Source organism: Elaeis guineensis, chromosome 15 (assembly GCF_000442705.2).
Source record: "Elaeis guineensis isolate ETL-2024a chromosome 15, EG11, whole genome shotgun sequence".
Taxonomy (NCBI): Eukaryota; Viridiplantae; Streptophyta; class Magnoliopsida; order Arecales; family Arecaceae; genus Elaeis; species Elaeis guineensis.
In genome coordinates this window covers 74,192,795-74,218,600 of record NC_026007.2, presented here as the reverse complement: position 1 = coordinate 74,218,600, position 25,806 = coordinate 74,192,795, and the positions used below count along the sequence as shown (strand labels likewise).

Sequence of the window (25,806 nt, the reverse complement as noted above, 5' to 3'; positions counted from 1 at the left end):
CTTTCATAACTCCTATTGTTGGGTATAAAATACCCACAGCCGAAACCCTCGACGGAATCGGCATCAGAACAGCTCCGCCCGGACTCCTACGGGAGCCGGGCTCCACCGCGACAGCAGAGCAGCTCCGTCCGGACTCCTACGGGAGCCAGGCTCCGCTCTCAGTATCAACTGCTGGTAAGGTCCGTCCGGACTCCTACGGGAGCCGGACTTCACCTCTAACTTTGACTGCTGGTAAGCTTCGTCCGGACTCCTACGGGAGCCGGACTTCACCTCTAACTTTGACTGCAGAGGACTTCGCCCGGACTCTACGGGAGCCGGGCTCCGCCGCCGACATCAACTACAGCACAGCTCCGCCCGGACTCCTACGGGAGCCGGGCTCCACCGCCGACATCAACTACAGAACAGCTCCGCCCGGACTCCTACGGGAGCCGGGCTCCACCTCCGACATCAACTACAGCACAGCTCCGCCCGGACTCCTACGGGAGCCGGGCTCCGCCGCCGACATCAACTACAGAACAGCTCCGCCCGGACTCCTACGGGAGCCGGGCTCCGCCGCCGACATCAACTACAGAACAGCTCCGCCCGGACTCCTACGGGAGCCGGGCTCCGCCGCCGACATCAACTACAGAACAGCTCGCCCGGACTCCTACGGGAGCCGGGCTCCACCTCCGACATCAACTACAGCACAGCTCCGCCCGGACTCCTACGGGAGCTGGGCTCCGCCGCCGACATCAACTACAGAACAGCTCCGCCCGGACTCCTACGGGAGCCGGGCTCCGCCGCCGACATCAACTACAGCACAGCTCCGCCCGGACTCCTACAGGAGCCGGGCTCCACCTCCGACGTCAACCACAGCACAGCTCCGCCCGAACTCCTACGGGAGCCGGGCTCCGCCTCCGACATCAACCACAGCACAGCTCCGTCCGGACTCCTACGGGAGCCGGGCTCCGCCTCCGACATCAACCACAGCACAGCTCCGCCCGGACTCCTACGGGAGCCGGGCTCCGCCGCCGACATCAACTACAGCACAGCTCCGCCCGGACTCCTACGGAAGCCGGGCTCCGCCGCCGACATCAACTACAGCACAGCTCCGCCCGGACTCCTACGGGAGCCGGACTCCGCCGCCGACATCAACTACAGAACAGCTCCGCCCGGACTCCTACGGGAGCCGGGCTCCGCCTCCGACATCAACCACAGCACAGCTCCGCCCGGACTCCTACGGGAGCCGGGGTCTGCCGCCGACATCAACTACAGCACAGCTCCGCCCGGACTCCTACGGGAGCCGGGCTCCGCCGCCGACATCAACTACAGAACAGCTCCGCCCGGACTCCTACGGGAGCCGGGCTCCGCCTCCGACATCAACCACAGCACAGCTCTGCCCGGACTCCTACGAGAGCCGGGCTCCGCCGCCGACATCAACTACAGCACAGCTCCGCCCGGACTCCTACAGGAGCCGGGCTCCGCCTCCGACGTCAATCACAGCACAGCTCCGCCCGGACTCCTACGGGAGCCGAGCTCCGCCTCCGACATCAACCACAGCACAGCTCCGCCCGGACTCCTACGGGAGTCGGGCTCCGCCTCCGATATCAACTACAGCACAGCTCCGCCCGGACTCCTACGGGAGCCGGGCTCCACCGCCGACATCGACTACAGCACAGCTCCGCCCGGACTCCTACGGGAGCCGGGCTTCGTCCTCGACTCCAACAGATGAGGACAGACTTCATCCGGACTCCTACAGGAGCCGGACTGAGCCGTCGACTTCAACAGTAAGCAGCCTCCGCCCGGACTCCTACTGGAGCCGGGCTCCATCCTCAACTTCAACCGCTGGTAAGCGCTGTCCGGACTCCTACGGGAGCCAGACTTCACCTTTAACCTTGATTGCAGGAAGACTCCGCCCGGACTCCTACGGGAGCCGGACTTCATCCTCGACTCCAACAGATGAGGACAGACTTCATCCGGACTCTTACGGGAGCAGGACTCAGCCGTCGACTTCAACAGTAAGCAGCCTCCGCCCGGACTCCTACGGGAGCCGGGCTCCGTCCGCAACTTCAGATCCAAGAGGGTTCCTCCCGGATTCCCAAGGAAGCCGGGTTCCACCCACGACCCCAACCGCAAGAAGGACTCCGCCCAGACCTCTATAGAGGCCGGACTCCGATCACTGTCGAGCTGCAACCGGCAGATCCGTGCCCCCAGACAGGTCACAATAACAACCATGATCCTGTTCCTGTAGCGGATTCCGCGCGGCTCCATCACTCCCTGCGGCGGACCCACTACTCTCTGACAGGCTGTGGCAACGGCCACGATTCTGCTCTGCTCCCTGCGGCAGGAGCTGCGCGACTCTATTACTCCCTGGCAGCTAGTGGCAACGGACGCCGCTCCACTACCTGCAACGGGCTCCACGTGGCAGGCTATAGCAATAGCCACGAGTCTCCTCCATTACTCCCTGGCAGCTAGTGGCAACGGACGCCGCTCCACTACCTGCAACGGGCTCCACGTGGCAGGCCATAGCAATAGCCACGAGTCTCCTCCATTACTCCCTGGCAGCTAGTGGCAACGGACGCCGCTCCACTACCTGCAACGGGCTCCACGTGGCAGGCCATCGCAATAGCCACGAGTCTCCTCCACTACCCCTCGCAATAAATTCCCCTGACCACGGGCGGCTCACTGCGAGGCGGTTACAAACATCGCCATCAACACATTACCTCCTCCGCCTATAAAAAGGAGGACCCAGATACGTTATTCTTTAAGCTCATTTCTTATCTCAAAACTCTGCTAAATTCTCCGTTCGAGCACTCCATTCTTGTTGAGGCAGAGAACTGACTTGAGCGTCGGAGGATCTTGCCGGAGCAACCCCACCTTCGGTTTAGACTTCCTTTGCAGGTCCCGGCGGCGACCGCAGCTTCCCCGACTCCAGCTTCTCCGGCGCAAGCAGATTTTGCACCAACACCTATGATGCAAATCGATAGTGTTGAGACCATATTTGCATAACAACATTCTATTACTGCTGGCCCTAATTGTTCAATTATTCAAAGTCCTATGGTGACTTCTTCTGTGGCTCCGAAGATGTATTTTCAATATTGTTTTATATATTTTTGTGGGATTGTATTTTTAATGTTGTTTTATATCCAGAGATGAACTGTATTGTGTGTTTAAGTTGTATTATATGACAATATTGTATTTAAATTATATTTCTCATAAAATAAATGGCTATCATATTTCTCATGCTCTAATATACTTGGGATAATATCATTATTTTAGATTAATTAGCATATTATGGCTTACGATCCGCAGCATTCAGCCCTCGAGATCGGAGTTTTCTTACATTGCAGGAGCACCATCGATCACAGACTATTTTAAATGACGGTATAAGCATTCCAATCCTACTCTTACTATTTATATTTTTTATAATTTTTTTTAAAAGTCATATACATTATCTAATTATTATTTCTTATTGCAGGAGCCCAGATACCTTCGACTACGACGATCCGATGCTGACTTTTGGAGGACAGAGTACATCCCATCTAGAGTGTTGGATTATTTACGATATCTTAGATTCTATGGAGTGTATCGGATAGGTCGCATACAAATGAACATTGGTCTTATTACTGTCTTGCTTGAGAGATGACGTCTAGAGACACACACGTTTCATCTTTCATTCGGTGAGATGACCATCACATTATAGGATACTAGCATCATTACCGGACTACCAGTTGATGGCGATCCAGTTATCGAAGTTGATCCCACGCTTACCATTCCGGAGTGGCAGGCTTTGTGCTTACGATTGCTAGAGTTTGAGACAGAGGCCCAGTTTTTCGATCATTCACGATTGAGGATAGAGTGTTTGGATGATCATTATCGATATTTTCACATTGAGGATGATGCACTAGAGGAGATGGTGCAGTAGTATATCAGGGGTCAAGTACTGCGGTTACTAGGTGGTGTTCTATTATCTGATACTTCATCGAGCAAGATGAAGTTGATATTTTTATTATTATTGGACGATTTAGAGTTCACTCGTAGGCTCAGTTGGGGCAGTGCAGTACTAACTTGCCTGTATAGGGCTATGTATTGGGATTCTTATGCTGACCAGAGAGAGATTGATGGTTATCTTGTATTATTACAGATATATAAATTAAAATTTTATATTTTTAATATTCTATTGTAGTTCTGATTGGATATATCATGTATGATTTTTTTGAAATTTATAGATTTGGACATGGAAGAGGATGCCAACTATCAGTCCATTACGGTAACAGTTGCTCGAAATGCCACCAGAGCAGCATGACTCTGATGTTTCATTCAGACTAGATGGACCGTTGGGATATATGTATAAAAATATTACTTTCTTTATTGAAATTTAGTACTGTTTTAAATTTGATAAAATTTATTTAACATGAGTAGACTATCAAGCAGATGGAACGTTGCATTCAACGTTCACCACGTATCGATGAGAATGGCACGGATTTATAGGTGCCAGCTGGATACGCTAGTTGATACACATAGATGAATAAATTTGATTTATTTACAAATATCATTTTACAGTATTCATAATCTATTAAAATTTTAGCTTACTATTTTTTTTATTTTAACTCTATCAATTTTTATGGGAGCCATATACATATGAGATATTGGCTATATTGCCGCAGATGTGTACAATTAGACATGACATATGCACTGCTAGATTGTCACTTATTTGTTTTGATGTAGTGGAGTGGCATCTTTTCAATCGTATCATGCGGCAGTTTGGCTAGATTAAGAGTATCTCAGAGCAGTTTGATACCAGTCAGAGACTTCATCGTATTGATCGACGAGGAAGAGTTTGTATTGACTGACGTATTAGATATGCAGAGTACATCACCATTTGGAATGCACGTCGAGATCACATAGTTTATGATGATCCATTTTGAGAGACCATCCATATATCGAGGACTACATGGCTTGATTTTTTAGCATTACAGTGCGAGTCATTGGACAATCTCGGTATGCAGTTCCAAGATACGAGGGTGAGAGTTTTACTGTGCATCTTTTAGTAAGATTATGAAAATTATACTTTATATCAATATCTTTACTTCTAATAAGTAAGATTGTAAAATATTTTATGTAGTTCTGTTATATCTTTTTTTATATTTTACAGTATATTGTAAATTTTATTTTTATTATATAGACTGATTCTATGTCAGATCTTATGTTGGATGCTCGTCGTGCTTTATCTATAACTGATGAGGACGAGCAGATTCGGATACTGCGTGAGATAGAGATAACAAGTTTGGGAACATTGATGGCGATTAACGTTGACCCAGATAGCTGTGTGCCTTGGCATGGAGCAGCTGATGCACCAGATATGAGATATACACCGTCACCATATATTCCACATATGTCATCACCGTATATTTCACAGATGTCATCACTACACGCTGCACATATGCCACCACCTTTTGATCCACAGATGGCAAGGCCTTTTTCTTCCCGCATGCCCCAGATGACATCACCGGATACCAATTGGCCATATGAGTATGACACTTTCTTTTCAGGCCCATCCGTATATCCAGATGAGAGGGTTGAGGGGATCACTCAATCCGTAGATGCTCCGACAGCACCAGTTATTCCTGAGCAGTATGACCAGCAGACCTCTACTGATATGAGGGAGGAGCCATCACAGCAAATACAGAAGCAGGAGCGATCGTTGAGGACCTTTTTGAGAAGGTTCAAGCGACCATAGGTACCACAACGTCTTTGTGAGATTTAGTATTTTTTTTATTTATACTTAATATTTTTAAAATTTTTATTGTACTATTTTTTATACACTTGATATTTTTATTCTATTTTATATTATTAATTATTATTTTTATCAAATATTAGTTTAATTTCAAGTGATCAGATATTATGCTTTGTGGACATGGATACATATACTCTCATGTGTCTTAAAAGATTAGCAGAGAAAAAATTATGCTAAAAAGACTATAGAAATTATAATACAAATAATAATAATAATATGTCAGATAATTTAATTACATCTCTTGAAATAGTCAAAAATAAACTAAATCAGATAAGTCAGTTGTTTATAAAGGACTGTGATAGAATGGCATCTGATATTCACATCTCTCTCTCCGCCTGTATGCTTGCTTTCATTTGCTCTCTCTCCTCATCTTCTATCATTGAGGGTGTGATACATTTTTACACGTGTATCACGGAGTAGATGGTGAGAGCTTATTTCGACGACAGATTGATGCCTGACAACTGGATGATGGACTGTAGTGATTTCGACGAAAAGAGCATTCTAAATCATGATGAGGATGAGAATTTCAAGTTGATAAGAAATGATGGGATGATTGTGTCGGACCCAAATCTACCAGGGCTACAGCTGGATGCATGGTATTCCGTACCATCCCAAATCGATCGATATGACTCGTATCGTACCATATATCGGTGGGGAACCAGCAAGCTTCAAGTTGATTTTTTGGCAAATGAGATGCATCGGATCGCAGTGGTACATTTCGGTACGTACGGGCACGAATCGCTACGTACGGTACGGTATAGGCCGGTACAGATCAGTAGGCACCAACCGTTCGGTACGGTACGGTTTGGATCGGTATAGATCGGTACAGCATCGGTATTGGTCGGTACGGAGATGATACGGATTGATTTTTTATTTTTTATTTTTTTTGGGTCATTGAAGGACTTTAAAAATATCATTTAAAATTAAAATTTATTTGAAAACATCGTTGCAAATGACGTTTTTGAAAACACCATTACAAACGATGATTTTTATTTTTATTTTTATTTTTATTTTTAAAATATTATTTCAAATGATGATTTTGATTTTTTTTTTTTTTAATCCACGGGGATGGGGAAAGAGGTGACGTGGACCCATAAAGCGTCATTTAAAATGATATTTTTTATAAAAAAAATATTATTTCAAATGATGTTTAGGGATTTATATTAATTTTGTAAATAAATTTAAATATATATTAATTTTATAAATATTTTTTAATATTATTTAGATAATAAACTCGAAAATAAACATACGACGTACACAGCGTGGAGAGTGATTACCCTGCTCGAAGAGCTTGCAGAGCCTTTGGTCTGAGAACATGGCCCCACATGGCGCCAGAAGCTTCAGTTTCAGATTGTTGGGATCAGATCCTAAATAGTCAATCCCATATCCCAGCCTAAAGAACCATTCCAGCAGAACCAGAACTTGCAGACAGATCGGAAACATTTGGCCCAGCCGTTTCCCACGGATTGTGAGATCTAGCAGCCTGCGTACCTCATCAGCCAGGATCAGTGCTTAAATTTTTGTATTGCATATAAAATATTAATATCTGGGCGCTTTTGCAATCGGTATAGCAAAAATAGCCTTCGTTTTTTAGCCTAGCCCCTACGTTACTATGCTCATAATTAATATGGTGCGGTTTCAATCACCGCACAAAGCATTTGAGAATCCACAGAGCTACTATTAAAGCAGATTTAAATTGGATAAACTCTCGAACAACAAGGCCTCCGCAAGGGGCCCCGGAGAACTTTCAAGATGGTCTCTGGTAAGACAAGATTCAAATGAGTCAGAACCCAGAGTAACAGGTAAACCACACAGAGCAATTCCGTAAGCAATCGTATAGAAGGCTACGCCTGGATTGATGCTCTTGGACGGAAAAATTGTGCAGTTGATTCGCTAATCTACGTGACAGTTTGAGATTGTTCATTCTTGCAATCTTGAGATACTTTTTTTTTTTTATTCCCTCTGGTAGAGAGTGCAGGCATCACAAGGTTATGATTAATAAAAGGAAAGCAAAGTTTCTTTAGAAGAGCTGCACTTCTGTAGCGTTCCGCATGGCCAAAGAATATCAAAATCGTTTTCTCCAAGTGGTTTTACTGATTTCAAGTATGTTCGGTTGCTCATTCTTTTATCATCAGCGCTGCATTCTACATCGAAAATGTCCTCGGGCTCGTGCTATTCTAGCATGAAGCGTTTTTGCTGATTTTGTATCCTCCGAAAGCAATGTTGATGAACTCAGGCTTCCACCAGTAGCTAACATAGGCACCCAAGCCCTATTTACTAATATCAGTATCACTCGATCTGGAAAGCTTCCCACTCTGGGACTTAGATTTCCCCTGCTCTTACAGACTGATAATCTGCTGGTGCTTTGGGGTGCCTTGACAAAGATAATTTAACATCCCAGGACTATCAAAAAATAAAAGAAAAAAAGAAAAATAGCAGGAATACAGGGACTAGGACAGCGTCCAGAGCTTCATTAATAGAATATAAGATCTCAAAATTACTCAAGTTTTTGTTTCAATGTAAACTTGTGTAAGAGCATCAATGTGACACACTATTTGATACTGATTTTGTGCCTGCATAACTTAAAAGAGTTAATTTGGAAATTATCCAACAAGAAACAGGATTTCAGAAGCAAGGCATTGCCTGCTTCTTTTATCATTTAAGTTACAAGAACAACTCTACACAAGTTGGATAGAATACTTATTTACCCCTTCAGATCACCCTTCTATTCAGATACTACATTTACTAGAGCCATTGAGAACTTTGGGCTTTACCAGCTGAGCGGGTTACTGCCATTCTAGCACGTCCAATGCCTCTTTGTGAACCTGGGGATCTCCTGCGGCTACCACATTAAAACCTAAAAATGAAATTGGATGAAAGGACGTAAGATGAGGCACCATTTTAAAGGTTTCATACCAAAAAAAAAAAAAAAAAAAACAAAAAAGGTTTGGTTCCAGAGGGATTGTGAACCGTCAAAATTACAGATTGAACTTTAACTATTTACAAATATTGTCAACAATGCTTGCTGATTCATTTAATTGCTGATTCAATTAATAATTTGGACAAGCCTTTGCAATGTGTTTGTTACGTGCAATGAAATGACCTAGAAAGACAAAATTATGTAATAATGGAGGTCCCAATTACACAACTCCCGCAATGACACTACCTTATCTACTAGGATGAAAAAAATTAAACCTTATGCAAAAAGGCCATACTTGCTGGGCGTGATTCAGGAGAGGCCTCCCAGTGAAGCTTATCCCCTTTCCAATCAGTTATTGATCCACCAGCTCCTTCTATTACCGGTACCAAGGACAGAAAATCATAGGGCTGTGCAGAAGCAAGAGGCTGTTTTATCAGTTCATATAACTACAAGAAAATTCAGACAACTAATGGTAAACATATGATACTGACAGAGAATCATCATGAAATCAGGTCGAATATGTACCATCTTATCAGAGAAAAACAATGCCTACACTTTATGTGAGGGAGAAATTTCATAAAGCATAACATACAAAATATCACACAGAGATATGGGTACCATCCAACCTGCCAAGGTGGCTCACTTATGATCCAAGACATTCATAATAGGGATCAGTATCATGGGTCACTTGTAAAACGAAGGGCTGACTAATGGTGATTTATTTTGTTTCTTTTTTAACAATATGAACCTAATTTCACAATATCGTGATATAAATCTCCAACTGAAGGTGATACTGAGACCATAGCGATCTGCCAAAAAGAAAGCAAGCTCCAGAGGGGGCCATCTTTTCAGTTGTGGGTCACTGCATCACTCTTCAATTGAACACTAAAAGCTTTTTAGTCCATTCCTAAAAGAAGAAACCCACTTAGCAACTTGAAAAAAAAAAAAAAGAAGAAAAGTTTGCAGAATGAGATAAGGAACAAGGAGAACCACAATCTGATGAAGTTTCTTCATCCTTCTGTGCACAGGATTTTAAGAGGTTGATGACAACAGAGGACCCCAAAAAATACAGACAATGGTCTATCAGCAATAATTCTCGATATAGGGTGTAAGATAGAGAATTCAATTACCCACCTAGGAGAAGCCTAAATGTGGATGCTATGTGTCACTCCTTTCCTTTAAAGGAGATAGGAATGATTGTGATTATCATCATACTTCCTCTAGATACCTTTGGGTGTTCCTCAGCTGAGGTAATTTGTTCACCAATCAATGTGTCCCATGTGACCTTTTACATCATCAGGGCCAGCTTATCTACTTTCTAGGAAATAAGCATTGCCTGCCTAGTAATTTAGTCCAATGCCACAAAGTGCTTGTCCAACTGGGAGGATTGCAGGGTAGATGATAATGAATTAAACTTGTTCAATAAGGGAGGAATAGAATTTCATGATGGTGGTACTAAGTGTTATTTGGGGCCCCAAAGCACAACAGAAATAGCTGGCTATTATTAGAACAGTGGAAGCGATAATTTCATTATACATGAGATATGGCATGAAAATAGCAACAAATATCACTTGCTTTTGACCTTTTCTTCAAGCATGTTGAAAGCATTTTACATGTTTCATATCACATTGCAATGCACTATTGATGCATGCAGCTGAATTTATAATATAATATGTAAAAAGTTGGTCTTTTTAACAAATTATGTCATAAAGAGCTGCATCCACAACTAAGTTCAGCTGAGAAAAAGTGCTTCAACAAGAAAATGAACTATTAGAAATGAACAACAAATTACTACCGAGTGATTAACACTGAAAGGAGAGAGAGAGGCTTTTCACACCTTAAGACCAGACTCCACAACAAGATCCACAAATCCAGAAGCTAAAAGCGCATATGCATAACAATCACAGCCATACAATGGTACTTTCACCTAACATCAGAGAAAAATTATAAAGAATAAGCATGTAACAAGCAAACAATTTTCGTGTCAAGTCAAGCGAATTGCTTGATAACAGCAGAAAACCAACCATAATTTGACAAAAAAATTTCTATCTAGTGAAAAATCAGGAGAAATGTGCAAGTCCTGCCAATGCATGACTTGTTTCCCTGGCATTGTATCATACTATATCAAGTTTAATTTAAAGAGATTCAATTGTATGCCCCAACCTTATTTCTTACACGGACAAAAGCTTCTTCAGCATCCCCACTGAAGAGATGCGGACTTGTTGTATACCTGAGAATATATAATTTAATGCAACTAGGCATTGTAGTCAACTTGTACCATATCTTTTATAACTGACGATCTCCAAGAAGTCATTAATCAGGATAATCATTTGAATGCTACAAATGTACAACACTAGGCAGAAATAATAACGTTAAATTTGCTACAAAATCCTATTTAACAATGACAAGAATGCATACAAGTAGGCTTGGGAAATTTTGCTACAAGTGCGCGTAGAAACTTCCCGTCCATTCAATGTTGTTCTTCTCCCATCCATCCCAATCCATCTCTCTCTTAAAACAGGTTGATCGATAATGCCAATGATCTGTAAGAGCAATTTTTTTTAAAAAAAAAAATAGTCCATTATGTGGAACAAAATCAACCATCAATCCTTTGGCAACTTGATAGTTATTTGTCAATGGGAAAAAAAAAAAAAAGGAAAAACATGTCCACACCCTAAAACTGTGAACGGAAAACAAGAAAAGGGTTTCAAAACAAATCAGTTCAGCATTGATTCTGAAATGAGCATACCTACATAAGAAGAAGATGAATATACAAATAAGAACAACATTTACACATAAACAATAAAGAAAGCACAGAAAAGAAAAAGAGGCTAATGGCTTTATCCTGAAAGAGGATAAGGATGGTGTCCACCACAAAAACAAAAGTTGAAAAAAAGGAATTCCCAAGATCATATTATGAAATCATGGGCATGGATTCCGATACACAAACCAAACCAAGTTTTAAATGCAACCAGTTATTTGCAAAACAAGGAATCATCTGATGGAGCCCAACCAAAAAACTTAAATCAACCTAAATAAGACCATCTCATTTAACTTATCACATACTCAACCTCAGACACCAACTCACTGTAAGCAACAACAAAAAAAAAAAAAGGGACAACATGTTGTGAAGCTGGATTCACAATACAAATGGTATTCAACCTGCTAGTATAGTTCCCATTCTGCTAATTTCAGGAAATAAAGGGGTTAAAGTGTTCATCAATATAACCATGAGTATCAACCTCTGAAGTCTCATGTTTTATGTTAACTTACCAATGTCCTGGTAAATTAAAGAAGTAGGGAACCTATTCTTCCATGCGTTGATTATATAAGCATCCATCATTGCTTTAGTCCATCAATTGGTATACTTGTCCCATAAGAAACACACCATAAGGTCTCCTTAAGTAAGAAGTTGCAGATATATGGCAAGTATCAACTGCCAAGGGCCTAATATTCATTGAAAAGGTTTTCCCCTTCCTGTGTCATTAATGGGTTCACTAACTATAACTTAACTCCTTGGCAACAAGTTTCTTAGAAACCCTTAATTTGGTTTTAGCTACAATTTATGGCTTCTATTGAATCAAGAAATAGGTATATAAGATATCTCCTGGATAATTCAAATTGAAGCAATTTGATATCTGACTCAAGCCCATATTACATGAATGATTGATACAAATGCTCCAATATTCCACCTTTGTCATATATTCCATATGTTGTTATTCATGGACTATTATTCTCTTCCAAGATGTCTTGATGGGGAAATGGTAAATACACGACACACACACACACACACTCGTGCTAAAGAAATCAATCAATAATCTACATATCTAGTGGTCGAAGAAATCCATGTTTAGATGTTAGCATCAGTGTTTGCCATACTGCCCGATACCATCAGACCATCCGATATAAGGCATCACATACTGTACCAATACATCATACCATACCGTACCAACATCGTTGTATTGATCCGTACCAACACTATTGTACCAATCCATATCGTGTACCGACACTATAAAGATACAGGATTTGGTACCGAGACGGCAAACCTTGATAAGCACTACCCCAAAAGAAGAGGCCAAGAACGTTATATTCTAAATAAATGGGAATGTGGACGTAAATGTAAAGTAAGGCAGTAAATCAATTATCCACACGTCCAATGATAAATGGATTCATCCGTAGGTGTAACCACTGTCCTATACCAAGAAGCCTTGAACATCATATGCTAGATAAATTGGAATGTGCAGTGACATTTTAAAAAACACACAAAAAAAAAAAAAGAAAAAGAGAATGTAAACAGACTATATTTTGTTTTGCTGGTGTCTTGTGCATGCGCACATGTGCAAGTATGCCACAAATTTCATGCATAGCAAATCATGTCATAGTGGACTATGAAGTCAGAAGGGATTCTTCTCTTCTAAGGATGACTGGAGATAACATGGATCTAAACCAGAAAAATGAGGACAATTCACTGTCAACTCAACTGGTTTGAGCCATGATTTGAACAGAAACCTGCTAAGAAAAACCCCAACTGGCCATCCATATAACTTGTATTAAAAGCAAACATCTTCTCAAATAAGAGGCACCCTTGGAAGAGAGTAGAAGTAGGGTTGAAAAGACCTACAAGAGTAGATCTCATTCAAATAACGGAGAAGATGGTCCTCAATGTGTGATAAGAAAATCAAAAGCTCAACAAGCCTGGTTAACTAGGCCCATCTATGCTCAATTTTAGTGTCAAAACATCCTAGTTTTGCTGTTCTTCATCTGTGCCTGAACTTTGGCATACATCAGGCATCACTAAGGTGTATTTCTCCAGATCACCTTGTTTCAATACTTTGCACCGAAATGACTAATTTCCCATTACATAAAGATGCAAGTCTACATATTCAAATAACGAGAACATCAGAACAGACATCCCAGAGTCTTACCGGTTTTCCCTTGTGGAGAAGAGCAATAAGAGTACCAAATAAAGGTTTTCCTGCAAATCACATCAATGACAGGTTCAGGATATTCTTATCCTTCCAATAGCATTTCAATACACACAACATGGGGATAAAAAATTCCAGAAACAAAACCATACCAGTAATGAAGCTCTTCGTGCCGTCAATGGGGTCCAAAACCCAAACATAATCAGTCCACTTCTCCTTGCACCTCCAACCATTCTCCTCTCCAAAACTGCCACAACATTCCCTTTTTTTCAACTCAATTCCGTCTCTCATAAACAAAAGAAACCAGGAAACCCAGCCTATCCATCTTACATTGCATGGGAAGGAAAATTCTCCAATAGTATCGAAACCATGGACTCCTCTGCATCTCTATCCGCAATTGTCACAGGACCTAGAAAAGAAAACCATTCATTGCACTCCATCATTTGCTTCCTTTTTTTCAATTAAAAAAGCAAGAAAAATAAACCCTAAACCCCATCCAAAATCCTAGAAGAATTGAAGAACCCTCGCCGGTTTTTTTTTGCCCGGGGGGCGGCGGGGGTGTGGGTGGAGGGAAGGCACGGACTGAGGTCCTCCTTGTCGAGGATCTCGAAGCTCTGGCGGAAGTACTTCCGGAGGACCTCTCCGGCGGCGTCGGCCACCTTATTGGCCACCTCCATGAACCGCTGCATCTCGGCCTCCGCCACGGCGTCGACGATCCCCATCCCTTCTCCGCCGTCGAAGCCCTGATCGGCTCGCAGAACCGCCGCCACCTCGTCGAACTGGAACTCCCGATAGGAGGGAGCTCGAATGGGGAAGAGAGTCGGGATCGAGGGAGGAAGAGGGATCGAGAACGGAGAAGAGAAGGGGGATGGGAACCTGGGGGATTGAGGGCAAAAGAGAGGGAATGAGACGAGAGCATTTGGGGAGCGGAGAGGGGTTTAAATAGGCGGGAAGGAGACGAGGATGGGGAAGGAAAGGCGGTGGAGGTGGACGTGGAGGGCACACCGGCGAGGAGTCCGTGAGACCTCATCTTTATTCGCGTTCCCGGTTCGCTTATACGGCATACCGACGCAAATGCCCGGGTCGGGTTGTATCTTTCGCGCGAAGGAATGATTGATTTTTTTTTTTTTTTTTTCTGGAGACAGCAACCATTGGATCATGCATCACACGGCTCTCAAAGCACTCCGATCGCTCTCTTTCATCTGCCCGCACAGATGTCGTAGCGGCGATTGCTCGATCCAACGGTGTATATCGCGAAAAGGATGAATCATTCTTTCGGGCGAAAGATACATCTCGAAACCTGCAAAGCCTCGTTCCACTTAACGGAGAGTGAAGAGCTCGGGTGAGACGAACCGGTACGATTGGTGACGACCAAGAATATCTGGTCCGTTCGCTAAAACGAAACGAGGTATAACGTCATATTTTCGTCATTTCCGCGAGTTTTGAAGTCGAAACCTTGTCGTTCTTCTGGAAACTCCGTTCCCGTTTGATGAATGGATTAATAGATGCACAAAGACAAAAATTGGGCCACAGAAAAGCTTCTCTCTCTCTAATGCAATCTCATCACTCCTTTTCCTCCCCCCCCCCCCCCCCCAAAATGATCTCAAATTCATCAATTTTCAAGTTTACAATTGAAAGCAAATATAGAAGTCTAAAAGCTTTTCACGCACTTTTAGAGATGAGAATGGTTCCACCTCTCTCGAACGTAGCCAGCCTACCCTCTCATCTGGCTGGTTCTCTGCCCTCCCTTCTAAAGGATGAAGACTATCCATCTTCGGGGAGGAAACCATTATCCCAAAGTTATTGATGCAGTATTGTAATATCATAATTATGATCGCTGAACTCAATCTTCCATCATTAAGACTGCTCATAAATGCTGGTGTCCACATATTTAATAGAGAACTATGTACTAGTTGAGCATTCATATATAAATTTTTATTATTAATATTGGCCTCATCAGCATCAGCCTATATGCCTATATGGTATACAACATATGTTTTTTTTTTTTTTTTTTAAATCAACTATCTTTTAAATGCAATATGACAGTATAATGAATTATAACAAATAAATGATTTTAATGGTTAAAAATAAAATGCTTCGATAAATAAATTTTTGTTGTACATTAAACAATGATCGGTGAGCACATTAACACTAATTATTAATATTTATTATTTATTTGAGTAATAAACTTCAATCATAATCATGCACATTCATATTAGCATCACTGGCATCATTATTTAGTGAGTGGAGAGCATTGTACAAACTAAACCTATATTTTAGTTATATGTAATAAATAATAGATAGAATATATAATAAAATATAATAGATACGAGAGTTCTACTTATTATTCAAAATAAAAAATGGAGAGCTTAGCACAAGCTAAGACTTCATTTTTCATATATTTACTTATTATTTTTTTTGTCTTCTCTCTTTTAAATCTCATTTATTATTGAGTGAAATTTCTGATATATCTACTATTCTTCACATCTTTTTATCTTTAAAGTACAAGAGCACTATAATATGTAGTAGTCGCTAAATTTTTTTAAACTTTCTTTATACATGTATAAAATATTTGGTACTAAGAAAATAAATATATATATAGATCCTCAATGGAGAAGTACCATGAAAAACTTTTTTTTAGCATATATTGTATCAATGCTAAAGTAAAAATATAGGATATTTTTTTTAAAAAAATATAATTGAACGATCACACAACTCTGATATGTGTACAGTCCATAAAATCAATGTACACGAGATCTCACAGGGTCAATGGGCACAAGTCACCTTATCTCCAAATCTAATTTTCGAAATACTCCGCTACCTAAGCCACAACCCAATCTGCCGCATTATTCATCTTCGGTAAAACATATTGGATTTGTACCTCAATTGAAAGATAGAGAGTAGTCCAGATGCCATGAAGAAATAGATGAGCCTCCAATTACTTGGTATTATTTCAGATGCATTCGATAGCAGTGACAGAATTTTTCTCTAAGAAAATTTTCTCCATCCACAGCACCTCTCAGAGTATGTCATATAAAAAATAATAAAAAAAATCTAAATATTCAAATATATATAAAAAATATAAATAATATAATATATATATATATATATTTTGCTTGCTTTAGTATTTGACTAATATAGCCATTTAGCTATAAAATAAAGTTCTGTTTTCATAGGTTAGCTTACATCATACACCATTCTTCATACGTGGATATTGCTTGCCTTACCCTAACTTGTAAACATAGATACCTTTTTTTCTTATTTCTCTACAAAATTTTATCTTAATCTTATTCTCTACTTAGCCATAGGGATATGGAGACACCCTAACTTTTGCTTTACCAAATGAATATCAAAAAAAAAAAAATATTTTTTCATTAATGTTACATCTTTAGATAGATAAATCAATTATTATTTGGTAATTATTGGAACAAAATAAATGCAATTCAAATTAGATATAATTTGATCTCACAAATATATCTATTTATTTTTGTAATTTTTTTAAATATTTTATCAACATATAATTAAAAATAAATTTTTATTTTTTTCTAATTTTTAATTACTATCGGTCTATGATCCTCCCAAAGTACGCTGTCCATGATGCTGTTGGTGTGCTTTTGGAATCCAGCAAGGATTTTCCAGTCATGATAGCACTTCTGGTTTGGAGAAGTACGGTACCAATTTCTTATTTGTTTGTCTGGGGTGGACTGAGACAGCTAGAAAAGCAAAGCAGTGTGATTATAGATTAACATATATGGCATGTGCATGCTCATGACGGTAAAAGGAAAATTAAAAAAAGAAAAAAACTAAACAAAAGGTTCATTAAGATTAGAAAAAAGTATGCATTTAATTGGTCCTTTTTCCAATATATATATATTTTTGGTAGAGCTCTTTTTTTCTTCCAATATTGATCGTTCACTGGTTCATGACATCAAATCACAGAGAGCATGGATTTGTGCGGGATGTTTTATCCTCTCTTCCTCTTCTCCTTTTCCCTCAAGGATTGTTGAAGACAAACCACGCACTGCCTCTTCCATAAATTATATCAGATTTCACAGTGAGCAGGCTATATCCATTCAGTTGTGGTATGGATGTATAATTCTCTTATTGTTATACCATCTCTATGGACATTACTAAGCTAAGAATTAACTCAGCTACCTTCAACTAAGGGTCCAATTACTTCTATCAGCTCTCCATAAAGGGTAACCAGAAAACTCAAGATCAAAGTACCACATAATGAATGTTAAAAAAAATCAAATAACATATCTTCATGATTAGGAACGATGGAAGACTCATTAAGCACAATCATACTCTTACACTAAAGTAATTCAAATATGGATCACTAATACGATTGCATCTTTATTTGTGGAATATAGGGATGAACTCCAAACATATCAAAGGTATGCATAACTCTAATTGTGCTTTTGATTCACAATGACTTGTACACCTCGAACAGCACTTACTGCGACCATCTAAAGAAGTTCCTTAATGTACAAGAAAAAGCTACCAATTAGAAGAATGAAATTAGCCTTCAACTTATCAAGTTTGTTAATAAGACCAAGGTACTATAAAACTTTCTTCATATGCGCAACAACTCAGAACCTCACCTATAAAGATTAATAGAAATGTATTATTTGGATTCCTAATGAGTATCCAATATCTATCTGATGCATAGTTGATGAGAGGCTAAATATATATCTCATGTATATGACAATGGACTAGTATTGTAATATCCTCTGGTGTATATAATTTATGGACTAGATTTGCTTTGTATCATTTATAATAATTAAAAATTTTATTCAAAAAAATTAATCAAAAATTATTATTTAGATTTTTTATTTTTATATAATTATCTAGGTTCTACCTAAAATATAGCGGAATATGGCCGGACAAAAAGAGCAGCCATCGTACTTGATTTTTCTTCACGGAACCAGGATGGTGCTCCTTCCACTATGGTAGAGCATGCAGAACAAGAGGGCGGCTTGCAGGGAACTTTTTGGTTATATATAGGATTGGGCCCCCTACACATAACGTGCAGGTAGCCGATGACATTTTTGCTGTACCTTTCGGGACTTGAGTCGTTGCATCCATGAAATTCCAAACTTTCTGCGACGGATGTCACAAAGAAAAGTGACAAGATTCTGACAGGATATGAAGCGCAACTCCGATCGCTGGAGTTGTACCGCCGACGGAAGCACCACCAAGCAAGTTGAAGCCACCGTTACCAAAGATTAGGACAGGTTGGCATAATCGGGTTGAGCCACCCACGTGGGTCAGATCTAGGAGTTAGACCAAGATTTGATTTTTAAACCAGGGCAGACTTGGGATTTCGCGTCATGGACGACCCAAGTCATTTCAGTCCAAACTCGTCACTTGAGTCAATTATTTGAGAATTTCGATTCCAGTGTACAAAAAATAGACCTGCATTATGATCCCACTCCCAGGAGCAGAAATAATTGTAGGAAACAAAAAAAAAAAAGTACAGTGCACCAAACTTTACATGGTTCAGCAAATTTGTCCAGGTCCACGAAATAAGATCTCTACTCTTTTCAATTAATCCAGAGAGAATTATTGAGTATGAGAGTGCTAAAATAAAAAGGACAGCAGCAATAAACAGAACATGTGCTCAAATAATACCCCTTACAAATTAAGCTAATGAAAGATTATTGGTAGTGGAATCGATGTTATCATAGTAGACCATGACCAATTCATGCATATATGGTTGTCATGTACATAGCTTCTGCAGTAGAGAGAGCAACCAAGGATTGTACCCGATACATCCAGCTTACTGCATCTCCGACGAGAGAGAAAACATAGCCTATGATAGAGTGCCTTAATTTGATCTCTATCACCAGTAAAATCTACATCTGCATGAACAACTAACGCTTAATTGCTATCACCATAACATATAACAACACTGGATCCACGTCACCGGATTCCAGCGATCTTGGTTCGGATTTGCTATATAGACCAACTCACTGCTGCTACTGTTTCAATAATATCAGGCCCTGTGTAAAACCATAGCGGATATAAGGCTTCCTACTACGCTAGAATATGGTAGGGCGGGAACGGAGTATGGAAACAAACATCTCTAGATTTATTTCTGGCCGAAGGATTGAACATATGATAAAACAAGCCTCAATTATATTTTCTGTTCAATCATTAGAATTTTCTTCATTCAAAGAAAAATTATTTAAAGATACAATAAGAAAACGAATATTTCCTGTCCCAAAAGAATGAGTATTTGTAAACCTCAATTGGTCATTCCACAAAATCTTGATCCCCTAAGGCAAATGTTGCTGTGGTTTTCTTTCCTTCTTCTTTCTTTTCCTTTTTATTTCATTTTCTCGTTTTCATCATGGTTTCAAGCAGCTAACTCTACTAGATGATCACTCAAGCCATATCTGGATGTTCAGATAGGTTATTCTTGGAATTTAACCACTGTGGAAACAGAAGAGCTTGCTATGAGAAGAGAAGAGTTTTATGTCCTAAAAGTTGTTAGTTAGATAATCTCTAAAACTCAAAATGTCATCAACTACCTTACCAACGGAATTCAAGATCCTTAGTTTTCAGGCTTATGGCAATTGAGAGAGCACCCTATAGCTACCTCTACCCACGATCACTCCAAATTGAGTTTGCCCCAGAATAAATTATTTGAGCATTCAAACAACCGCTTAGGTCCTGTTTGGATGCCCGAACACGTTGTCCATGAATAATCTCTAGACACAATAGATACTTAAAAAAGAGGGAATTTGAGATCTTAGAGAAGTGTTCCGAATTCGTTATGTCCTACAATTGTTTCTTTTCTTTCACTTTCTTCACAACCAAATAGAGCGTAAATCAAAATAATTTAGCTTCTCCACTAATAACTTGTTCCTCGAAGTCACCCCAGCAAACTTAATTGATCCAATGTCTATACACTTTCTTATTCTCCAACTCTCCTGACGAAATATTTTTTCTCATTCCATTTTTTATGGAGATCAATAGGGCATTACATGCCAAATATGTATCCAAATGACCTATGGAGCATTCTTTGCACGACATGGGATCACAAGCAACCATTGAAGCGTATCACATTATTGACACAACAAAAATATTATGGGAAAATGATGCCCTCGCACTTATCCATCAAATAATGCTTTCAACAGCATATATTCATCAATTATTACTCAGCTGCACAAGCCTCAAAGCATGCTCATTAAAGAATAAATGTATACACAAGGCTTCATTGCATATGCGATCCATAAGCTCTAATGGGAGCTCTGCAGATTGTAATCATTTCAACACACATTCAGGACGGGGCTGGTTGTTTCTGCCTGCGCTCCAAGTTCCACTTTTCCCTATGATAATCAAATTTCAACGGTTTTGCATAAGTAATAATTGATCTTGCTCTCTCCATAAACCTATAGGATGGGGCGAGTTCACTCAGCAAAAGATGTCACCTCACAGGAAGGATATAAAAGTTAGCACACGCTAGGGATTCTGATGACCAGATCTGTTGGTCACATAATCAGGAATTTCCATGAAAATTATGCAAGGTTTCAGAAGCTGCGAGTACAATATGGCACACCGACTGCACCAGTATAGGTGCTAATTCATCCAGCACAAACAATTGACCATTTTACTAAGCCAATAATTTAAGAACCTTCTCTAGCAATCCTTCACCCACCTGTATGGGGTCGGCTGTTTGTGTCATGAAAATATGTCACCGAGCTACCTTCATTTTGGATCCCTAACATGGTATGCTTGGTGACGGCAAGGCTTGTCAAGAAATATAGAAGTCCGGTCGGTGGTCATACAAACCTTCAACCTCGAGTAGTCTGACCTGAGGCACGAAGTGACAACCTACTAGAAATGCCTTCAACTTGGGAATTTGAGTGGAGGAGATAGACTTCTACCGCCTGTTCCTTGAGAAACACACACCACAAACAAAGAGGCCAAACAAGAAGTAAAAAAAAAAAAAGAAAAACACAAGCTTCATCATTTCCTAACTAGCTAACAAAATTCTACACCAGTGGCACGTTATATGCATCACCATAGCTTCCACGCACATGTATTTTATAGACTATTTGCAGTAGCTTTCATACTATAATTTCTGAAGCAAAAAGAGGGTGCAGAACAAACAATGAAAATAAATCTACGAACATTACTGACAAATACAGCAAGAAAAGAATGAAAAGGATGCTGCATTGGGGGATTTAATCCAACATCTCAATCTTACCAACTATTCCTGTTCAGTGAACCATCTGAACTATAGACTAGTCTGCAATGAATATCCTTTGATACATCCAAGAGGAAGTTTATTCTGCATCTGAGAGCATGCCAAGTGCCCTGGGTTTTTCCAGAACGTTTAAGGCAATGGGGATGGTTGATACCTCAGCTGTCAGCATCATCCTTCGTTTTCACTACAGAAACACATGCTTCCTCGGGAATTTTTCAAACATTTGTTTTCCACTCCATAGACAAATAAGAGAGGTATTCTGTACCATTAAAGCAACAGTAGCAGGAAAAGAAGAATACTTTGTTTATTTAAGTGCACGAGGGTAAAGAGAAATTACTTTTCCAGTAATGTGGATGTTGACTCTGAGCAACAAACAAGAATCAAAGGAGCTGCTCACCTCTTTACCTTCACACAGGAGAGCAAGGGCTGGTTCAATCTCTCCGGTACCTTGCCCAGAATCCTTTCTTCCTTGCGGACTCATTCTCTGATACCGACCGTGTCGGTCGTGACCCCATAGAGAAGTGTCGCCTCAAGAAAGGCTTGCCAAAGGAGCTCTTCATGCTAGAACTGGCTCCCATCCTTGGGCCTTTCCCACTCCTTTTCCGGTGCTCAGAGAGAGGATCGCTGTCCACATCAATGTCAGCCACTGCAATCCTGGAGATCTTGCTTCTTCCCTTCAACTCAGCTTTTCCTGACAGCTTTGCACTAGATTTCTCTCCATGGGTGCAGACAGGGCAGGGTGGGTCATATCTTTCAGTTTCAGGTGTCATGTTTTCCAAGCAATCAGCATGATACACATGCCCACAAACCAAAACTGCAACAACAGAGAACTCATTGGTAGAAATTATTTTCTGAGTGCTCCATGGAGATCTCTCCTTTAATAGCTTTGAGCATATCCTGCATGTTTGCCGATCAGGAGAGAGAGGTGTTGTTTGTTGAGTGTTTGATCTTGCTATTTTGCTGCTGCTGGAGCTAACTTTTTCACTGTCAAATGACCATCTCTCTCGCTGAGAAGCCACCAGCTCAGAAAATGTACGCATGGACCAGCCATCAGAAGACCCACCATGAGATCCTCCTGTAGACAAGTCATTGCTGCAGACAGAAAGCACAAAGGACTGTCTTTCTTCGGGAGAGCTATTCTCATTCAGGGACTGAAGAGATGGAATCCTGCTATCAGAAACCTGCCTAGAGAGTTGGTATCCTGGGGAACGGCGTGCTTTCCTTGATGAAGTGGGATCTGAGGGTAGAGAGTGAGTTCTGGAGGATGAAGGATCAGATTTGAATGTTGATGACGGACTTATTGGAACTGAAATTGAAGGCTTGGCATCTGAAGCACTTGCCATGCCTGCTGACTCGATGGAATTCTTTTCCTGTACAAGGTTTAACATCAACTGAGAGTGTGTATCATGGGCATCATCGCTAAGAAGCATATCAAAAAGTAAGTTCTGAATGAAGTCCAATCCCAACTCACCTCAGGGGATGAATTGCTTCCAATAAATTGATCTGTAATGCAAATGAACAAGTCAGATGAAAGCAGCAGAAATAAACAAGTCAGGTGAGAAGAAAAGGAAAACATTTTCACGAGAAATTTACAGTGCTTGCACCATCACAATCTCAAAAGATGTCTCACAATAAAAATTTATATATGCTTCCTGTTGTTCCTTTTACCCTCTAGAACAGATGGACACTAATAGAATGATGAGCAAGAGAAGAACGCAAGCATCAACGCCAAGGAATTTATGCACTAATACACTCACAAAGTTTTTCTTCTAATATAGGCTAATTACAATAAGTGTGGTCTATAATGCTATTTGTTTAAAAGGTAACAGAGTACCAGTTGATCAGTGATTCAGAAAACTTACCGCGCAAAACACCAAAGAAGGGGGATATATTTTCTAGTCATTGAAATAACAAATTAAGATAATTTTGTTTAGGTACTACAGTAATGGTAGATCTTATATGACATACCAAGGTAGTTCGAACTTGAGCAATCTTCATAAGCCAACCTACTTGAGACCCTACAACAACATAGGCTACCATTTTTTTTCTAGCATACACCATCTTCATGCTACTTCCTAAAATGAAGATACCCAATGTTTATTCATCCATGCAAAATGAGAGTAAAGAAAGAGAGAAACGACCCAGCAAATACCCAAGAGTAAAGGAAGAAGGCAAAATCAAAGCACTATGTTGATATCATAAGTGAAACAAGACCTATAGATCTCCATGTCACCCTCCATAACCTTCACCCACTACTTTGAAACATCACCAGAACTAATTTCCTACCAAGGTTTTCCTTGAAAAAGTCTACATATAATTTCTGGCCTAGACTTGAAACTATGGAGACCTTGCTTCAGAAAGGACTGAGGCGTTTTATTAATGAAGAATTATTGTCTGGAGCATGGTGACTTTACAAAATTGCACAATGCAAGAAGTGATTGATCTTCTTCTTTTGCATGATAGCACTAGCACCACCCAATAAGAACAAAACCCTTCTCCTAAATATTTTTTTTGAAGTCAAAATCTTCACATTTGCAAAAAACTCACTCTAGGATTTTAATTTGGACAATAGTTTCACCCACTTGTATGCTGGTAACATGTCTGTATGTGCACATACACAGGCAAACAATTTCAGCTTCAGTTCTTGTTGGGCTTGTGGAGTTTTGGTTTGACAGTTTCACTTCAAATCTCAGAGCTTCACTCATAAAATCAGGAAAATGGGGGAAAAAAAAGAAAAAAAAAAGGGCAATAAAAAGAGAAAAGAATTGAAGAGAAGTCCACTACAAACTATTTGGAATATATTGTGATATATAGATTCTTTACTTATGTAGTTCTGAAAATTTTAGGCTGAAATTGCACACATAAGCAAGACCCATAAAATACCCGGGTATTTTGTGCCATAAAGAGATATGTTATTTACTTCTTGAACTCCAATTGTTCAAAGTTTTGTTATTATCTGCTTCACAATGCCTAGTGCATGCAAATCATTTTCTTCATCATCTTTTAGGCATTTCTTTTTTATGTTTGGATTGGGCACCTTGCACAGGAAAAACTCATCATAAAATCAAAGAGACAAGAGGTAGTAAAACCAGTTATGTGACTTTGCAATTAAAGAAAAGCTGATAGGACCCAAGCATCAACACAAAATTTTCATAATATTTGCTCATCAATGGTTATACATTTTTTTTTTCATGGGGAGGGGTGGGGGGAAAAGGAGGTGGTGGAGAAATATGTGGATGCCACCACCAGGTTTGAACCCTACAGCTCCCCTGTGAGGAGAGTGATGAGCCATGTAAGCTATGAGTATCATGAACTAGGGTCACATAAAACTACAAAAAACTATTAGGAAAAATTATTAATCATATAATAGAGTTAGAACATATTTAAATCAGATAAATGTTGAAAATCTCTCGGCTTAAGGAAATGGTTCTTTACAAGACATTGGAGGTGCCTACCTACAGGCGTTGCTCCAGGCCCAGTATCCATCAGAATCAGGTCAGTCACCATGGTCAAGCGGACTAATCGGTGCAATGGGAACTGGCCTTATAACAATACATTGCATGACTATAGTTCATAGAATCACTAAAACTTTCAACCAAATAAACTCACCAACCATTGAGCACCAAGTTATGAATCATATAAACCTAAACATCGAGGTAGAATAATATAAACCTTAGCATTGAGGTATGCCCTTGTGTATGATGAACATCTTTGCTTTCATTCTCAGACTATCTAAAAGTCAGTGAGCCCCCAACACAACCTTTTAAGGTTGGTGGAGTCAAGTCCAATCAACACCAACTTGTTTACTTGAGGTAACATTCTCAGAAAAATTGTAAAAGTAACTCTTATAGTTTGTAGTGTAGCTGTATCTAATGTCGATAAAGGATACAAAGGCCTCAATTCATCGGTCCAATATCTGTTTCCATCATAATACATATAACGGATGATAAAGTCCCTAGATTGCTTG

The 25,806-nt window shown here is 40.3% G+C and overlaps 2 protein-coding genes across 3 annotated transcripts; both read right to left on the bottom strand.

Moving 5' to 3' along the window:
* Positions 1-8,218: 8,218 nt before the first annotated feature.
* On the bottom strand, positions 8,219-14,694 carry LOC105058778 (bifunctional phosphatase IMPL2, chloroplastic). The gene is given in 10 exon segments (XM_010941818.4): positions 8,219-8,633; positions 8,992-9,103; positions 10,534-10,623; positions 10,860-10,926; positions 11,115-11,239; positions 13,622-13,671; positions 13,774-13,868; positions 13,952-14,030; positions 14,205-14,351; positions 14,354-14,694. Coding segments are annotated over 10 exon segments (1,134 nt in total). The 5' UTR covers positions 14,652-14,694; the 3' UTR covers positions 8,219-8,562.
* Positions 14,695-21,640: 6,946 nt separating this feature from the next.
* LOC140854047 (uncharacterized) lies at positions 21,641-24,551 on the bottom strand. 2 transcript variants are annotated; one of them, XM_073249393.1, is made up of 3 exons: positions 23,311-24,551; positions 22,237-23,209; positions 21,641-22,098 (listed from the first exon to the last, which is right to left on the bottom strand). In XM_073249393.1, exons 1-2 carry the CDS (start codon positions 23,413-23,415, stop codon positions 22,271-22,273), a joined length of 1,044 nt encoding a protein of 347 aa, XP_073105494.1. In that variant the 5' UTR covers positions 23,416-24,551; the 3' UTR covers positions 21,641-22,098; positions 22,237-22,270. The 2 variants fall into 2 exon arrangements, with proteins under 2 accessions (XP_073105494.1, XP_073105493.1); XM_073249392.1 differs by having other exon boundaries at positions 21,641-23,209; positions 23,311-24,546.
* Between the last annotated feature and the right edge of the window lie 1,255 nt (positions 24,552-25,806).